The sequence below is a fragment of the Psammomys obesus genome, unplaced genomic scaffold, assembly GCF_907164565.1.
Source record: "Psammomys obesus unplaced genomic scaffold, mPsaObe1.curated_primary_1811, whole genome shotgun sequence".
Classification (NCBI taxonomy): Eukaryota; Metazoa; Chordata; class Mammalia; order Rodentia; family Muridae; genus Psammomys; species Psammomys obesus.
In genome coordinates this window covers 636,696-656,114 of record NW_026596353.1, presented here as the reverse complement: position 1 = coordinate 656,114, position 19,419 = coordinate 636,696, and the positions used below count along the sequence as shown (strand labels likewise).

Below are 19,419 nucleotides of genomic sequence, written 5' to 3'. Positions count from 1 at the left end.
ACTTGGTCATAGTATCTTACATAGAAAAGCAGCTGAGACATGTGGTCTAAAAATGGAGCGGTAATAGAAGTTGTTTTTGTGTTCTGTCTCTGCAGTGTATATTCTCAAAGTCCACATTGCTAGAGTAAAGACTCTGCAAGGGTCTACTCGTGAAACTTGAACCTTGTGTGACTAGAAACCCTCATTGTTAGCTGTGTAATAACTTACTTTTCTGTACAGAGGGGGGAAACTTCATGTGATTTTTACTTACTGAAATTTGTGAAACACCTAACAATACCTGGCACATCATAAAGATTTGCTAAGATGGTAGGGTGTTTTTTTTTTTTTTTTTTGTTTGTTTGTTTGTTTGCTTTAAATAAATGTGCTTCTTAAATTTTTTTGACATTTGTTTTTGTTTTATGTATTTTGTCACCATATTTGTGTAGTGCCTGTGGAGGCCAGAAGAAGACACCAGATACCCCTGGAACTGGAGTGTGAGACAGTTAGTTGTTAGTCTCCATGTGGGTTCTAGGGACTGAACCCAGGTGTTTGTTTGTTTGTTTTGTTTTTTTTAAAGAGGACTCGGTGCTCCAACTGCTGAGTCATTTCTCCAGCCCTTACATGTATTCTTGATTTATAGTCTGTTTGATTTGAGGCCATCATTTGTGGGAGGTGCCATGGAAAAAATAGATTTGAACTGAATGCAAAATGTTGGATAAAATTAAACAAGTTGAAAATATAGTAATCTTATATTGTTTTTCTACACATCCTCAATATTTCCAAATTTTCAAGTCACTGTATTTTTATTACTTTTAGTGTGTGTGTGTGTGTGTGTGTGTGTGTGTGTGTGTGTGTGTGTGTACAAGTGCAGGTGCCCACATAGCCCACAGATTTCACATCCTGTGGACCTGAAATTTTAAGCCACTCAACCTAGGTGCTGGGAGCTTACCTCAGGTGGTCTGCAGGGGCAAGATGCTGAACCATCTCTCCAACCTCCACATCACTTTGTTTTTAAATAATCTGTTTGTGATTTCTGGGTGTGATATAAATGAAAGACATTTGGATTATTGAAAAATCTAAAGTACTGCTGTAAAATGCAGCTGATTATTATTTGTATTACTCATTGTGCCTGCCACTAGCCGTATGAGGCTGGCCTGATCAAAGAACCTAAATTGACTTGTAAATTTTATTTAATTTAAGGACTTACTTAAAATTTTCTTCAGATATTTTATGTATATATGAGTGTTTTGCTTTCATGTTTATATGTGTGTCAGAAGGTATCAGATTCTTTGAAACAAATGGTTGTGAGATTCACTGGAACAGTAACAAGTGTTCTTAACTCCTGAGCTCTTACTCCAGCCTGCAACGATTTAATTTTTTAAGACAAGGTCTTGCTCTGTAGCTCTGGCTGGCCTCAAATTCATGGTTTTGGTGTCTCAATTTCCTGAGTGCTAAGATTAGAGGTGGGTGTCACCTTCTTAGCCCTTCATTTTTCAAAAAATTTTATAATAATGTAAAAGTATATAGGTGTGTGTGGTTAGTGTGTGCTTGTATGATAAACAAGCACAAAAATGCACTTCAGATGAAATCATGAATATAAATAATAGTTCGACCCAGTTATTTATTGTAGTTTATACATTTATTACATGATGCTGTTTGTTCTGTTGTAGGTCTCCAATTGAGAAACACAGCACTGTTTTTCCTGCACTCTACCCACGTATTGCTGGACTTCTGTTGTAACAAGTTGGCAAACTCTGGCTGGAACTGGGCTGCAATAAAACATGCCAGTCATTAATGCTGACAAGAGCCTAACAAGTGCCAACTTACAGATGATTACGCATTTTGAATTCTAATGAACTGTTTTAACCTTCAGGAAGAATTGTAAAGACCTGTACATAGCACAACATGATCCGGATAATATATATACTATTCATGTACATCCACAAACACACCTTGTACCAAATAATGCTTTCTTGTAGTAGAATAAGAATCGTGTAAATTCTAAAAGACTTTAGCAGGTTTTCTTTACCCATTCATTGTTTCTTATCAGTTCGAAAAGATTCCTTAAAGCATGTCAGGTGAAAACCAATAAGGATTAAAAGTTTCCATATAATTTCCTTTAAACCATTGAGTCTTCATTATACTTTTTCCATTTACTAATCTTTTGTATTTTCTTTGTTTTGACATACTCCCCTTTTCTTTTATCTCCTCTGCCAGAAAGTTCTCAAATCATTTAGTTAAAATACTGAAATACTAGTAAATTACTTGATTTTTTCATGATGACTTCAGAGTTGGGGTCATCACTAGGTGCTTTGTCCTTTTTGTACTCTGATTCACCTGTCTTTTGGATTGGATGTAGCAATAACATTTTCTGGCTGTTGAGAGCTCTTGATCCTAGTCATTATCTCCTGAGAACTTTAAAAGGAAAAAAGGAAAAAAAAAAAAAATGTAAAGTCTGTTCTAAGTTCAACTTAGTGAAATTTATTCCCAACAATACAAAAATCCAGATTTGGTTTTCCCTTATGTTGCCCAATATTAAGGTTGGATTAATACAGCATGCGCAGCTACAGGCTTTCTACATCTGGGACTGCTATTAAACATGCTAGGTGTCCTCTTACCTTCTCCTTACTCTGTCATATTTCTTTGTTTCTTCATTACTGCAGATTTTCCTCACCTATTGTACAAAGAAATTGCGATGTATATTTTCATGTAATTTGATTTTGGAATTTTGTCACCTTATGTAGTGAGTTCTTCCAAAATATAATTTTTTTCCAATAATTGTCAAGTTGTTGGCTTTTATTGTATTAAATGAAGGTTGTAGTACTGAGTACCAGAGAAGTGAAGTTTAGAAAATTCTCAGGTTGATTTCTTATGCAAACAACTTTAATACTTGAAAATCTTTTGGCCATGGCAGTATACAGACTGGGTTCTGTTAAGGTTCTTTATCTGAATCTGAAAGCATTACAGGGGTGAGTCCTTTGTTAACTGACATACAGATTTTGTCACTGACATAGATTTGAATTTTGTTTGATCATAAGTATGTTTTCTTAACAGCTTTCTAAAACAACTTTGGTGATGGGTAATGTTAGTACATTCAGTATTAAAGACAGCCTCCGTTCCTTTTCTGGTTTTAGCTGAGAATGGGAAGTAGTGTTTAGCATATAAGAGCTAGAGTGAAAGACAGTGCCTGTTACTTGATGGTGTTTGATTGTGAGAATAGGTGTGGCTCTGCCCATGGGGTTTGGATAAGTCTTTTGGCAGAGGAGGGAATGAAAGGATGCCTGTCAAAGTCAGACCTTTCAACCTCTGAGGTCTTTTTAGAGCAGAGAGGAAATCAATGGAGCTGGAGTTATAACAGTGACATTTTTAAACGACGGTTTTCTCTGAAGCACTGTGAAATCCTGTTAACATCGAAACCCACAGACGTGGAGAAGCTGTGAACACCTTGTTTTGATTTTGTTGGAGCCTCATTCTCTTCAAGAAACAGACACGTGCCCCGACGGAAGCCTAGAAGTGTTACTCTGCAGCTACTGTCATCCCACAAGGGATTGGCCCCACAGTGGTGGCTTTGGCAAATGTGCAGTTAGACTTTTGGTCTCCTGCTGCTGTAACTGTAACAGTCTGTTGAAATAAAATCCAGGGTTTGACTGCTCAGCAAGTGGTGAATGACCTAGCAACTCAGGGACAGCTATTTCTGAACTTACAAGTATGTAATGTATTTACTTTAGGATAACTGGTTCTTTGGGCTAGATAAGGACTACTGGAAAGCTAAGAGTGATTGCCTTTCTCCAGAAGCTCTTTCCCTGACCATGCTCTACACATGAAACAGAAGCCTGTTAGGACTTAATTATGTCAGAGGTGTCAGCTGTGCCTTTCCTACTGTTCATCTGATAATGTGGATTTAAATGCCTCTACATTTGATTTAAAACTCACACTCAGGTGACACTAAACCAAGTGGCTTTTGTCCCACTAATGTTTCATCATTAGTGTGAGGCTATTTTAGAAAATGTCCCATCACTACCCCAAACCCCTGCCACCTATGCCAACCACCAGCTGCACCCACAGAACCCTTTTAGACATAGAACTGTTGGCTGTTACTTAATTTGTTCCTGGTTCTTGTAGAGGCTTTCACATTTTAGTCTGTTTTTGTAATGGGGTGATATTGGTGGCTTTATGGCCTCTTGAGTTTAAATCCATATGAGGTTGATTTTCTTGTCATTAGAAGGTAATGCTCAAACATTTGGTTTTCCTATTCTGTGATCACCTGGGTGTCATAGTATAATTTAATAGCCTTTGTTCCCAGTTGTGAAATTTTATTTATATGCTCATTCACTTTCTACGAAACTACTTACTTTGGGTCTTGGTGCCTGTGTTTCTTTGTCTGGTCTGTAGTTGGTGAATTACCCTTTTTTGTACTGCTGCTTCTCAACATTTTTGAAGTTTGACATACTGTTGCTTCATTCCAGTTTTTCTTTTTAGTTCTGTAATTTGTTGACTGTATTTATGTGAGTTTTGTTGTGATGTTTACTGTATTGTAAAGCACCTTAATCATGTGATGGGTGCTCTATAAATCAATAAATGATGACTTAGAGGCTGTATTATGAGCTATTTTGGTTTTAGGTTGTAGGTCTCAAGCAAGTTGTGGGATGCTTTGTATATAAACAGCATGTAACACCAAATGATACACACAGAAACTTTGATGGATTCACAAGCTTTATTTAAGAAAGGAATTTGAAAGCAGTTAATTTGACTTCAATCTGGCAAAATGCTCTTTAAATTTCCAATACATGGCCACATTTCATCAGAGTTTCTGTTAATGGTGACTCAGATGCTTAAAGTGAGCATTTGGCAGAACATTATTGGGGATCTGTCTTGCTTAAACTAGCCTGGATTTGCTAATCTACGAGGAACCTAGACTTAAACGTGAACTGGATGAAACCACCTACGCTCTAAGCAAATTGCCATCCCTGCTGGGTGTGACTTAGTGGCTAAAGAGACATGGCTGAACACTTGCTTTCTTTTAAAGATAACAGTATGTGGCCTCTTGTCTTGAGTCCTCAGATAGTTTATATGATTTAGTGTAGAAATGTAACTGATGTGATGTATGATGCTCATCCATAAGTTCCCAGTAGCTGTTTGGCCTCTTCCTTACTAAGTGAAAAAAATACGGAGCCTTAAAGCTAAATTAGATACAAGAAAAAAATTCTAACCCTGATAAATATGTTTTGAATGAAATTGTTATGGAAGGAACTAGATACTGCTCCTGAACTCAATTTTATACATAATCATCAGTAGGTAAATAATGTTTAATGTTTATTTGCATGCAGTTTCAAATGCAAATGAACAGGTTGTTGACTCTGGCATTAAGTTCTGTGTGCTAGGCACTAGGCTTCCAAGGAGTTTTTCTTTTCCCTTGCCTTCAAGAAAATGAGGAACTACCTTATGCAATTTAAACTTCATTTTCCGGAAGCCTGCAGAACTCGACTCACCAGAATTTAGTTTGCAGAGAAAATTACTTTCTGGTTGGTTGGTTTCAGGTGTGCAGTCTGGCTGCCAAGTTAGGATTATTTTGGCTTGCTGATTGGTATCTTTAGTGACATGATAACTGACTTTTGAATCCTGTTCAAATAAATGAAGTGGATCAGACATCTTTTGACAGCCAGATACACGCTGCACAGAAAGCCTAAGGCAAGGAAAATGACTTTCTGCAGTAGTATCTATTAGAAATAATTGTAGGGCTGAGGGTGTTATCCTAGTGTCAAAGACCTGCATAGTGTTTAAAGCCCTGGGTTTAATCCCTAGCACCACAAAAACACAAAGGGCTGGAGAGATGGTTCAATTTGGTAAAGTGTTTACAATGCAAGTATGAGGACCAGAGTTCAGATCTCCAGCACAGCAGTGCTTGCCTAAAATTCCAGTGTTGGGTAGATGGAGTAGGAGGCACTTCTTGGTCCGTCAGTCCAGCCAAATATGGGAGCTCCAGTTTCAGTGACTTAGCAAAAAATAAAAGTAAGCTGGGTGTGTTGGGGTGCATCTTTAATCCCAGCACTATGGAGGCAAAGGCAGGTGGATCTCTTGAGTTTGGGTCCACCCTGGTCTACAGTAGGAGTTCAGGACAGCTAGATCCTCTTAACAAATGTGTGTGTGTTTGTGTATGTGTATGGTAAAGTGCAAATGAAGATACCTTGACCTTTGGCCTCTGCAAACCCATGCTACACCTTCACACATACCCTATTTAAAACATGGCACTTGAATGTTCATAGTATCACTAGAAACCCTGTTTCTATTAACCAAGCCCCTCTTTAATAGCAGCTTTTGTTACTTGCATCAAAAAGGATGTCAAATTCTTAGAATGATCATCCAGGGCAATAGTATCTCAAGAGGAAACAAGTCTGAACCAGTGCCTCTGATATCACTGCCACTTGGGAAGTGGGAGTTTGAGACCAGCTTAGACTACAGGAGAACTGCCCCCTCCTCCCCAAGAATAAAGAAACAGACTTAGGTTAATTTACTGGGGCTGCAAAGTAAGGTAAAGAGAACAAGATGCAAAACATATCAGCTATGAGAGCACTTTTCAACCACTTAAGTCAATTTAGTGTTAGGAGCTTGAGTATCTTTTTTCCAAACAAGTGAATGTTTATGCCCAGGGCTGCCCCACCTAGCCACCTGTAGGTTTCATAAGCTCAACATTTGAAACACCTATGAGCCATTCTCATCAGACAGAGAAACTTTGAGCTCTGGCACTTCTACTGAAACTAATAAATACTGTGTCCCCCATCTTAATGTGTTCTTTACCCACATGCGGCTTGCCCAGTGCAGTACTCTGCCCTGCCCATATTTTCTTTCCTCTAGTCTGCTACAATTGGCATATCAGTTTTTAGCACATAATTGTTCTTAATGTATTCCAGTGCTCTTCCCTCTTCCATTTTCTGTTTTTCAGCCAGGGTTGCCTCCTCCTCAAATTTTTAGCCCTTGGCCAACGTTTTTATGATCAACTCCAAATTCCTCATCGCTCCATTTCATTACCCACTATAATTGTGGTAGATCTTCCTAAAATCCTGGCTGCCCTCTAAGGCACCACTTTCTTAGCTGTTGCTACATTATTATTATTTTTTTCTCCTGAATATAAGAAACCTTTTTGTTGAAGCAGAGGCTTCAAGTGTGCTAAATATACATGTTAAACAGGCCAAGGGAAAGTATGTAAAGCAGGTGTGGGGGCGCATGCCTTTAGTCCCAGGCAGAGGCAGGCGGATCTCTGTCGGTTCAAGGCTAGTCTGTTCTACATAGTTCCAGGACAGCCAGGGTTATGTAAAGAAACTATCTCAGTCTCCGACCCCACCACACACAGCCGGGAAGGGGAAAAAAAAAAAAAAGTTTTGAAAAGGCTACTGTTATCTAGGTATATTACACCCTTTTTTTGTTATTATCAAATCATCTACTCATTCTCACTTTCAACAGAGGCTTACAAATCTGCCTTCCTTTCCTGTGTTTCCTTTTTCCAACATCTACTTATTGCTTTCTCATTTTTCTTCCATGGTCCTGTCCTGGACCTTATTAGCTCCCAGGTTTATTTGGCTTTTCCACTTTGACCTCATGGGTCTCACCATTTTGCTTACACAACGTTGGTCTTTAATTAATATAGCCTTGCGGTTTTCGCAGCCTACACTTAAGTAGCCAGTGTGCATGCGGTGATTGACAGCCGAGTTGTAGTCTGGATCTGGCCATAAAATTCCCAAAGCCCTGGACAAAATGCTATCATTCAAGTTTTCTGACAGCGTCTCACATGGATACAATTTAACTTAAAGATCAGCAGGTTCTGCATCAGAGTAGTCCACATACGCTGTGCCCTGAAGATCGCCTGGAAAAAGAGACCCAGTCTGCGTTTGGCAAATCCTCCAAAATACATAGTAGGAGAAAAAAACCTCTGCTCTACCGGGTGTTCCTTTCCCGCTTCATTCTCATTCAACTCTTGTGGTCTTGGTCTCCTCCTTTTGCCACGCCTCTACTCAATTCTCGCGAGACTTGGTGACTGTTTCACCGCCACCTCTCGCGAGGCTGCAGGCAGGGCCGGACCCGACATGGCGGAAGGTAGGGAATTTGTGGAGCGGCACGGGAAGGCGCGTAGCTGCTGGGGCGCTACTAGCTGAGAACAGAAGGCCGGGGAGAGGTTGTCCGGGTGTGGTCGCACGGGGCACCGCGTGTCTCTCGAGCCCTCCTGTCTAGCGTCTCGGGGCTCCCTGGGCCTGGGGCCTCTGCGCCGTTCCTATGGCAACGCCCCTTCAGCACTCTGGCTTCCCGGGACCCGGGGGGCTCAGAACGGGAGCGGGCTCCGGTGACGGGGTCGAGCACAGCCGCGAGGCTCGGGAAGGCTATAGAGGAGGCTCCTTGTGCCAGCGATGCTGGAAAGGCGAGGGAAGTGCCCCTCTTCTTAGGAAATCGAAACTGCTGTCATGGCAGGTCCTGCATCCGGAAGGGGTGCATCGCTTGCCTGCGGAAGAGCTTAGGACTTTTCCTTGCTAGAGATCGGGAAGAGCTGGGTCTGCAACTGGGCGACAGGCTTCTAGGGCGCGCGCTGTAGGGTCTGGGCTTTTTGGCAATCCCGGCAGGCGGACACGCCGAGATTGTCTGGGGTTCACAAAGGGGGCAAGAGAAGAGGTTTCCTTAGTAAGGGAGTTAACCAAGGTCACCCTGCTCGTAAGAGGTGCGCTAAAGCCAGACCTCGATTTCTTTACCTCCTGGTTTAGTCCTTACCGTCTCTTCTAGCGTACTCTTTACGACACTGCAGGTGAAGGCATCTGGTCTCTCCCGTGCATCCGCCCTCCATGTGATGTTAGGATCTTTGCTTGTCAAAGCTTTCCTGTACAGAGGGAAGAAAGCCCGGAGATGGCCAGTTACCTACTAGGGATACCAGTGGTATTAGACCTGGCCTGTGTGTTCTTCGTTGTACCTCATAGTTGGAGGAAAACACTTCTTATTGGACTTTATTGAGTTGCTGAAGGGTGCTTCATCAAGACCTGGCCTACTTTGGATTTTTTTGTTTGTTTTGCCTTTAAGCTTTGACCAAACCTATCATTTATTGAGCTAAGATTTGAGTAGCATGACAGTTTGTAAAGGCTTCTCTGATTTAAGTTAGGTTTAACACTAATAATAGGAAGAGCCAGGCCTGGTTGGTCACGCCTGTAATTCCAGTACTTGGGGAGGCAGAGGCAGGCCGATCTCTGAGTTAGAGGCCAGCCTGGCCTACAAAAGGAGTCCAGGACAGCCAAGGCTACACAGAGAAACCCTGTCTTGAAAACAAAAACAAAACAAAAAGAATTAGGCCTGTCAGGTATGTTGTTTGCCCTTTATGGCTAAGTGAGCTGAAGCCAGAGTTATGGCTGGGACTGGTAGCAGTTTTCATTTTTACTTTTTCTACCATGTTAAACATTTTGGAGATGGAACCTCAGGTGAACACTGTCCCAAAGAAGAGGAGGAAGCAAAGGGACTGACAGAGCTGGGTGTGGTGATTCCATGCTTGTAGCTCATTCAGCATTTGGGAGGTTGGAGGCAGAAGGATAAGGAGTTTAAGGTCATGCACAGCCTGCCTGGGATAGAAGAAACCGTGACCGAAAAGGAAGTAGATGGCGTGTAAAGCACAGGGTGCCGTGCACTGGCGGCAGCCAGTGAATTGTATCTTGCTCAGCGGTAAGGTGTGGAGAAGGCTCAGGAGGACTTGCGTGAGGTCGTGAGCAGTGAGTAGAGTGCTTCAGGAAGAAACGAGTGGGGGGGAAATGCAGTTCCAAGTTTCAGCTCATGGAAGGTGCAGTTTTTCATTCAGTACTTTTATTGGAGCACGCACTGTGCACCCAGGCTCCAGTTGTGGGAGTTCTTACAGACTGAGGTCAGCATACTGATTGTTTACTTTTGGTTGCTTTGAGCTGATTAGACACATATATCGAGCCAGTGGACCATATATATACCTTAACCTCAAACAAAACATCCTTCCAGGAATAAATTTGTTGCAGGGATGAAGTGATAGGGAGATAATAGATAATCTTAGGCTAAACACTTTACCCTATTTACACTCCTAAATCCCAGCTAAGACTATTTAGAAGTGATGTTGCAAAGTTCACCTAGGAAAATTTGAGGAAAGCAAAGAGAAAGGAAATTAGCTAAAGATATTTTGTGGAATATTTCTTATGCTGCTCATGGTTTTGTTGTTTGTATTTTAATCAGAATTGTCAGAGCTCGCTGCTGTCCAGAAATATTCATAAACACAAATAGCAAATTTTTGTGAGATGTAACGCTTAGATTATTTGTCAGCATACTCTGGAAATTTTTCTGGTAGTTGGTTATTTGGTGGTGGTTCATGTTTAGGAATTATAGCTCAGGAATAGTAAGCAGAACCTTGAGAAACTATGTACTCAAGTCATACAGTAACTTATCTGACCTGTATAGAATACTTTTTCCTTTGGCTGTTCACTTGACTGAATACAGGTACTTAACTCAAGTCTATTCTAAAAGCAGATTTTTTTTTCCCCCTTTTTAGTTTTTTAACACAGTGTCCCACTTTTAGCCCTGGAGGGCCTGGAACTTGCTGGGTAAATAAGGTTGGCTTGGAACTCACAGAGATCTGTCTGCCAGTGTCTTCCTAGATTAAAAGAAGGGGTTTGCTACCATACCCTGCCTCTAAAAGTGATTTCTATTTCAAGTTTGTACAACCTATTTCCATTAGAGCAACCTTTACAGTTGTTCTAATCCGTGTTTTCTTCAAACTTGAATGAATTATTTTAAAAGTGTCCATGTTCTCCTTCAGTTCACTCATCCACAGCCTCTTTTTAGTTTTTTACATTCTCTGTAAAACAAATCTGTTCTATGGCAGACATGGTGGCTCCCACCCTTGGGAGATAGAAGCAGGAGAATCAACAGTTAAAGGATAGCCTCATCTGCATGGCAGGTTCAAGGCCAGCTAGGGCTACACCAGACATTGTCTCAAAAAGAATAAAAATCACGGCTAGGGCAATAGCGCAGTGGCTACAGGCTTGCAGCAAGCCTGAACACCTGCTCTCTGACCAGTGCAGTGGGGGTGAGAACTGGCTTCACAGGTTGTCGCACTAGCCCTCCTAGTGCTCAACAACTGGGACAGCCCCCTCCAAATGAAAGAGTAAATGTAATAAAACCTTACACACAAAGTCAGGTCTTACCTCTCCTTTTCTTTTAAAAATCTAAATTTTTTTGTTATGTGTATAGATGTTTTGTGTATAGATGTTATGTGTATAGATGCTTGCACGTCTGTTTTGTGTACTGCATGCATGCCTGATGAGGCCAGAAGAGGGCATCAGATCCTTTGAACTGGGTTTACAAATGGTTGTGAGCCACTCTGTGAGTGTTGAGAATTGAACCTGGGTTCTCTGGAAGAGCAACCGGTGCTCTTAATCACTGATCTCTCTCTCTCTAGCCCCACCTCTCCTGTTCTTGACCCCCTCTCCTTCCAACTCTTGTGGCATATTTCAGATAACCTTGAATTCTCAAGAGAACTGGTCCTAGTTTATACTGAAACTTGTTTCCTGCCTCTTGCTTACTGTGCCTCTGCCACACTAACTGGCTGTTTTCTAATGTTTCCAGCATGCTTCTACCTCCAGCGTTGTCCCTGCAAAACCATTTCTCTTCATGGCTCGTGAGCTCTTCTTCAGATAATTGTTACTTTGTCGTTTCTGAGAGCTTTTCTGCATGGGAATGCTGTGAAGCAGAAGCTTTTCTTGTTTTGTTCCGTACTCTGTCTTCAACCCAGAATTATGCCTAGGTTTGAAGGCTCTGGTAATTTATTGATCATCCCTTAAGGTGCTTGGGGCCTGAGGGTCTAACTCCATAGTTGAGCATGTGCTGAGTATGCTCTCAACATGGGTGAAGTACTTAGCACGCAGACAAGCTGCTTGGGTAAACCTTCAGCTTCTTGTCACCTGTGTTGGCTTGCTTTTTTTGTCAACTTTATACAAACCTAGATGTATCTGGTTAGAGGGAATCTCACTTGAGGCGTTGCCTCCATCATATTGTAGGCAAGTCTGTTTGGCATTTTCTTGATGGATGATTGATTTGGGAGGGGTCAGATCACATGGGTGTTGCCACCTCTGGGCAGGTGGTATAAGAGCTCTTGGGTTCTCTAAGAAAGCAGGTTGAGCAAGCCAGTATTCTTCCATGGCCTCTGCTTCAGTTCCTCCCTCCAGGTCCCTGCATTGGCCTTCCGTAATAAACTGTGGTAGGAAATATGGAAGCTAAATCAACACATTGCTTCCCAAGCTGTGGTTTTATCACAGCAATAGAAAACAAACTAAATCATGTAGACTGGTGCGTTCAACTTTATTACTCTGAAAAACTACAGTTTGCTAGGAGTGCCCTAACCAACACTCAGTACTTGGTTTTTGAGATGGTGTCTCCTATCTTACAGATCTGTAAACCATACTTGGCTTTCTTAAACTACTTTCTAGTTACTGTTCTATTGCTGTGAAGAGACACCACAACCGAGGCTTTTTGTTTTTTTGTTTTTTGAGACAGGGTTTCTGTGTGTAACTGTGTGTGTCCTGGAACTCACTCTATAGATCAGGCTGACCTCGAACTCACAGAGATCTACCTGCCTCTCCCTCCCCAGTGCTGTGATTACAGGTATGTACCACCATGCCTGGCATGACCAAAGTGTTTAATTGTGGTATCTTGAAACTTGCTTATAGTTTGAGAGGCTTAGTCAATTACCATCATGGTAGGGAACATGGTGGCATTCAGGCAGGTGCTTGGAGAGGAGGTAAAAACACTACATCCCAGTTCCTAGGCAGACAAAGAGAGGCAGAGAGGGAGAGACAGAGACACAGAGAGAGAGATCTCAGAGTCCACCCCCCAGTGACACACTTCATCTGACAAGACTGTACTTTCTAATCATTGTAATCCTCTCAAACATCCACTCACTGGTGACTGTGTATTCAAATATATGAGCCTATAGGGCCAATCTTTCTTTTTTAATTAATTAATCATTTATTTACTTATCTGTTTAGTGCATTGGTGTTTTCCCTGCCTATATGTCTGTGTGTGGGTGTCAGAACACAGGAACTGGAATTACAGGCAGTTGTGAGCTGCAGTGTGTGTGTTGGGAGTGGAACCTGGGTCCTCTGGAAGAGCAGCCAGGGCTTTTAGTCTTTGAGCCCTCTGTTCAGCTTCTATAGGGTTGTTTTTAATTCAAGCCACCACAATTTTTTTTCCAGCACATTTAAGTCTTAGCAAATAAAGTGTAATTATTTTTTAAAGGTTTTTATTTATTTATGTATATGAGTACTCTATTTGCATGTGTGCTTGCCTGACAGAAGAGGACATGGGATCCCATTATTGATGGTTGTGAGCCAGCATGTGGTTGCTGGGAATCCAACTCAGGACTCCTGGAAGAGCAGCCAGTGCTCTACTACTGAGCCATCACTTCAACCCTCATAAAGTAATTTTTGAGTTGAAGATACAGAGTGTTTGTCATGGGTTTATTCTCAGCACATAAAAATTTTTTTTGAGATTATAATATTCCCCCTTTATATATTTCTCCCTTTCGTCCCTCCAAAGCTGCTCATAAATCCCTCCCTACTCCTTCAAATTTACGCCATTTTTTTTGTTACTGTGTGCATGTATATATGTATATAAGCATAAGCATTCCTAAATATAACTTGTTCAGTTTGTATAGTGTTAGTTGTATGCATCTTTTCTGGGCTGACTATTTGGCACTGGATAACCAGTTGGTGTGCTCCTACCTGGAGAAGACCACCTCTCCTCCCAGCTTTCCTCAGTTGCCTCTAGTTCTTTTTGTAGGGTTGCGGCCTTGTGGGCTTTTCTCAGTTCACTTTGGTGTATCCATTGATGTCCTCCTTTTGGGCATTTGGGCAGTTTGTTTGTGAGACTTAATGGGTGTAACTTCTGGTAATTACTAGGGGACACGATCTCACGGAAAACTTACTGATCTTCTGGCTCTTAAACTCTTTCTCTCCTCTCTTCTAAAATGATCCTGAACCTCAGATGCATGAGTATTTTGTAGATAGAGCCATTAGGGCTTCACAGCTCTGCATTTTGATTAGTTGTAATTTTCTGTAATGGTCTGTTACAAAGAGAAGTTTCCTTGATGAGGGGTGAAAACTGTACTTATCTGTGAGTATACGGACAAGTGTTGATAGGTTCTTAGGGATTATGCAGGGTTAATAAATAGTGATTGTGGATTCTCCTGTAACAGTCTTGCCTGTGCTAGCACTGAATAGTTATATTAGGTTCCATTACCTGCCATGTTTCCCTTTTATTGAGTGAGTCTCAAGTCTAATTAGAGCGCTGTTGGTTACTGCCACAGTATTCATGCCACTGCCGCACCCTTGAGGCCATCTTGCCATGTTGGTCCCTAGTATCATTTATCTATGTCACAATGGGGAGAAATTTGTTTTTGTTCTTTTGTTTTGTTTTTTTCAGACAGAGTTTTTCTTTGTAGTCCTGGCTGTACTTTTCTTTGTAGCCCTGGCTGCCCTTGAACTTTCTCTGTAGCACAGGCTGGCCTCAAACTCAGAGCTCCACCTGCCTCTGTCTCCCTAGTACTGGGATTAAAGGCCTGTGCCACCACAGCCTGAGAGAAAAATTTTAAAAGAATGTTTAATTTTTATGTCTGTAGTGTACAGCTTGCATGTATGTATATGTACCACGTGCATACCTGGTACCCACGAAGCTAGAAAAAGGACATTGGATCTCCTGGAACTGAAGTTACAGGTATTTGTGAGGCATCGCGTGGGTGCGAGAATTGAATCTAGGTTCTCTGTAAAACTAGCCAGTGTTCTTAAGCACTAAGTCATTGCTCCAGATCCCACAAAGTGAAATTAAAACAAACAAACATAGAAGTGGTCTGTTACACAGTTGATTGTGGACTTTTACTAATTTAGTGGAATTTGGTCAGGAAAATATCTGGGACAATTGTATAATGTATAACCAAAAGCCAGTACAGCCACTTGAACTTAAAATTGACTGCTAGTAAACACTTAGTTCCCAGGGACATTAGTCGAATTCCAAGTGCTCAGCAGCAGTGTGGCTAGTGGCTCCCTGAGATAAGCAGATCAGTAGAACATTGTGCCACCCAGAAAGTTCTGTTGGAGAGCACTGTTCCAGAAGGGCTTCGTCAGAAGTCAGCATGGGCAAAGAAACTCTACAGGTTTGAAGTCTATCTTCACTCATTCAACAAACGTTCCTGGCCCTTGATAATCAATTGATCGAGTCTGTTGATATTTGGGACATTATCCCTTCCATACCATCCCTCCTTATCTCTACACTTCCCTTTCACTGTGCCTGTTAACTTTATTTTTACGAATGTTTTTGTTTGTGACTGTTGAACTCTTGGGCTCAAATGATCCTTCTAGGTTACCTCCTGAGTAGCCTGGGCTATATAGGTAGGTAGTTCTTGGGAAATTTTCTTTCACAAAGAACGGAGAATAGCAATTCACTAATGATTAGGTACATCAGAGTAGAGCTAATGAATCTTGCTGAGTCAGGCTTTTGTGATGGTATTTAGACCTGGTATTTGTTAAGCTCCACCTACTAGGCCTTGTAGGGAGGAAGATGAGATAAACTTGGAGTGGAAGGTGGAGCCTGGAGTCAGTGGTAGAAAGAGAGTAGCCACATGTCAAGTCTGTGTTCATAGAATTCTGAAGTCTAAGAAGCAGCAACATAAACTTGTTAGTTAAAAGGTGAAAAGTGCTTAGGATTTTATTTAAAAATTCAGAATCGATAGAGATTTTTCTAGGAAAGTGGTGGGAATTGTATTGTGGGTAGTCATTATTTCAGGAGCTAGTGGTTAAGGCAGGCTTTGAAAAATGGTGTCTTTCAAAATGTAGGGCTGTGAGACCTGGGAAAGATCAGTGTTCTCAGTGAAAAGAGTAGTGGGATTCATGAGGTTGGAAACGTATGTCAAGGGCCAGCTTTTGAAGGGCATTGGTTAAGCATTGGAGGCTGTGTTCTGCAGGCCAAAGAGTAACAGCTGAAAGGTTCAGCCAAGGGAGTGGCTGACTAACCTAGTCTAATACATGCCTCGGTAACTGCAGTATAGGGCATAGATTTGGGAAGCCAGAAAGCAGGCTGTAACAGTTGATGAGTCATTTGGTTAGAGACATTGGAGCCTCTGAGACTGATGTGAGAGAGACTGTTGAAACCTGCTTGGATATTGGAAAGATGTCCGGAGAGTTCTGGAAGATGCAGATGATGGCTAGGCTGCTAACAGGGTATCATAGCTAAGAACAAATACTCTTCATTTGCAGAGGTGGAAACATGTATTTGGGTCACAGTTTCAGAGGATTTTATTTGTGTCTCCTGACTCCGCAGAGTATCATGGCACAGGAGTGTGTAGTAGAGGAGTTGTCCACTTAGTGGTTTACCAGGAAGCAGAGAATAAGAAGGAAGTGGCCACACACCCCTAAGCGCTTGCTCCCAGTGGCTTACTTCCTTCATCTAAGTCCTGCAGCTTGAAGCTTACACATTTTCTCCATTGATGCCACCATCTGGGGACCAAGCGGAGAACAGACATCTGGACCTCACTCAGGGACTGTCGTCATTTTTTTTCCTCCTATTGTTGTGAAGATACCATAGCCAGGGCAACTTATAGAAGAGTTTATTGGGGGCTTACAGTTAGAGGAGGCAGGAAGCATGACAGCAGGCAGGCAGGTATGGCACCGCAGCACTAGCTGAGAGTTCACATTTCCATCCACACAGAAGCTGGAGGCAGACAGCTCACTGGGAATGGTGCTTTCTTTCGAAACCTTGATACTCACCCCCAGTGACACACCTCCAACATGGCCACCCTCTGAATCCTTTCCAGACAGTTCCACTAGCTGAGGACCAAGCATTCAATCATATATATGAGTCTCATTTGGACCACCCACCGCAGGGACATACTTTGCTGCTCTCAGTACACCACTAGGTGATTATATCTAGCAGGAAACATTTCTAGGTTACAGCAGTTTCAGGGGAAACGAGCTACTTAGGTAGTGACCTTTGCATTATCTCCTATAAAACTAGTCATATCAGTGCTTTACAGTGTTGAAAAATGTGTGATATGCCACTTATGCCTGCTAAAGCAGACAAAACAGTTACCTGAAATCAGAAAAACCTGTTGCATAGTCAGTACAAACTAATATGTTAGGAATGAGAAAATGAATGAAACTGAAGCTTTGTGTTCAGTTTTGTTTGTTTGTTTGGTTGGTTCGGTTTTTGAGACAGGATCTTGCTATGTAGCCCTGGCTAGGAATTACTGTGTGTAGATAAGGCTGGCCTGAAACTTCCCGAGATCCACCTGCCTCTGCCTCTGAAGTGCTAGGATTCGAGGTGTGCACTACCACACCTCACTTTGCAGTTTTGTTTTTAATGTGACTTCCAGAAGAGAATGGGGCTGGCTAATCTCAGTTGTCAACTTGATGAGCTCTAAAGTCACCTGGACAGGGAACTTTTGGCATGCCTGTAGGAATTATCTGGATGAAGTTAATTGAAGTGAGAAGATCTGCCTGTGTGGGTGGCATTGTTCCCTGGGTTGGGATCCTGGGTTGTATAAAAAGGAGAAAGTGAGCTGAGCAGGAGCGTTCATTGCTCTCTGCTTCTTATGTGGCTGCAAAGTGACCATCTGCCTCAAGCCCCTGCTGCTGTTACTTCTCCACTCTGATGGATGCAGGTGACCCCACACTGTGAGCCAAAATAAACTCTTTCCCCTTTAGTTGCTTTTGCTAAGAATTTTTATCACAGCAACAAAGAAAGTAACAGGGGAACACTGGGGGAGGCAGAATTCTTGGCTAGCCATGTGTGTTGTGCTCCTCATTGCTTTTCTGTCCTGCAGAAATTAGTAGCCAGGAGTCATTCCTGAGTCCCTTCCTTCTGCCATCGGTCACTTCAGCCTGTGGTTCCTGTTAGCTCTTGCATCTCAGATTAGTGCTTCTGAGCTGGAAAGGCCAGAACATTAGATACATGGAGAAGCTTTTCAAAGCTCGAATTTAGCCTTTTGCACCTTTTATTGAATCCGTTTCTAAGCAAATACCCCAGACTATGTATATTATGCTGTAACTTAAAATTTTTGTTTTTTGAGAGTTTATTCATTTTTATCTCATGTGTATGAGGGTCTTGCCTGAATGTATGTCTGTGTGCTGGTGCTTGTGGAGGCCAGAAGACAGTGTTGGATCCCCTGGGAGTGGAGTTACCCTCAGCAGTAACTTTAATTTGTGTTGGAGTGAAGTTATTATTATTTTTTAAAGCAAGTTTGATAGCTCTTAGAATTTGTCAAAGCATCCAAGGCTTGAACCTGCAATGGATCCTCTTACCTTGGTTTCCTGAATGCTAGGATGATGAGCATGAGCCACAGTGCCTAGCTTCCTAGATTATTTTTTTAAAGGGTAGAAACCTGGAATATTAAATATCTATTAATACCTGTTTTAGTTAGGGTTACTGTTGCTGTTATAAAGCACCATGACCAAAAGCAGCTTGGCCACTCACCTTCCATGTAACAACTTGCCATCAAAAGCATTTAGGATAGGAACTCAAGCAGGGTAGGAACCTGGAGGCAGGAGCTATCGCAGAGGCCAGAGGAGTGCTATTTACTGGTTGGCTCTTGTGGCTTGCTCAGCCTGCTTTCTTATAGGACTCAGAACCACCAGACCAGGGATGGCACCACCCACATTAGGCTGGGCCTCCGACATCAATTACTAATTAAAAAAATGTCCTACATTCTTTCCAGTAGCCCGATCTTATAGAGGCATTTTCACAGTTTAGGTTCCCTCCTCTCAGGTGACTATGATTGTGTCAAGTTGACCTAAAACTAGCCGGCCTAGTACCACTGTATATTTACTACTATCTGGACAGTTTTCCATGAAAGGGCAAGATGCAGAAGAGCAGGGTTGCTAGGACCCTGAGTACTCCTCTGCGCTGCCCTCCCAGCAGTATTGTAGTTTTGTCTGCTGCTGCTTTCATAGGGTGCCAGTGTGCATCTTCAACCATTAATACGTTGTTATTCTCTTACTCTGATGAACAGATGTTTACCATCCTTGATTCATGGATACTCCTTTATCAAACTAATTGAATAAGTCAGCCTGCACTCTCACAGGTCCAGGGGAGGAGCAGCAGTAGTAACTCAGTTCCAGTGACATGCTTTTTTATTTTAATTGCCATGAGAAGAGAATGATGGTATATATGTTCTCACTGTAATGAAATGAAGTGTGTAGGAGATCCTGAGATGAGTGTTGGAGACGGAAATTATTCTTATAGCCCTTAAAATGCTATTTTTAATATAGCTTTAGAGCACTTTTACTTTTATTTAACGGGCATCATTAAAATAGATTAAGGATAGAGTAATTAGTCAATATATTATACAGAAGAGTTTACTGTTACAATCATGAGTACTATGTAAGAATTATGAGTATAGAGAAAGGAAATGTGTGT

General features: G+C 41.8%; 2 protein-coding genes across 4 annotated transcripts in view; both read left to right on the top strand.

Moving 5' to 3' along the window:
* Nucleotides 1-4,577, top strand: part of Ube2g1 (ubiquitin conjugating enzyme E2 G1) — a 56,909-nt gene extending 52,332 nt beyond the window's left edge. For all 3 annotated transcript variants that reach the window (XM_055597316.1, XM_055597317.1, XM_055597318.1), the window contains one exon: nt 1,650-4,577. The gene's annotated coding sequence lies outside the window, so the exon portion shown is untranslated. The remainder of the gene's footprint in view (nt 1-1,649) is intronic.
* Nucleotides 4,578-8,022: 3,445 nt separating this feature from the next.
* Ankfy1 (ankyrin repeat and FYVE domain containing 1) overlaps nt 8,023-19,419 on the top strand; it is a 73,489-nt gene continuing 62,092 nt past the window's right edge. Inside the window, exon 1 of the mRNA XM_055597256.1 lies at nt 8,023-8,067. Within this exon, the coding sequence (XP_055453231.1) occupies nt 8,058-8,067 (10 nt within the window). The 5' untranslated portion in view covers nt 8,023-8,057. The remainder of the gene's footprint in view (nt 8,068-19,419) is intronic.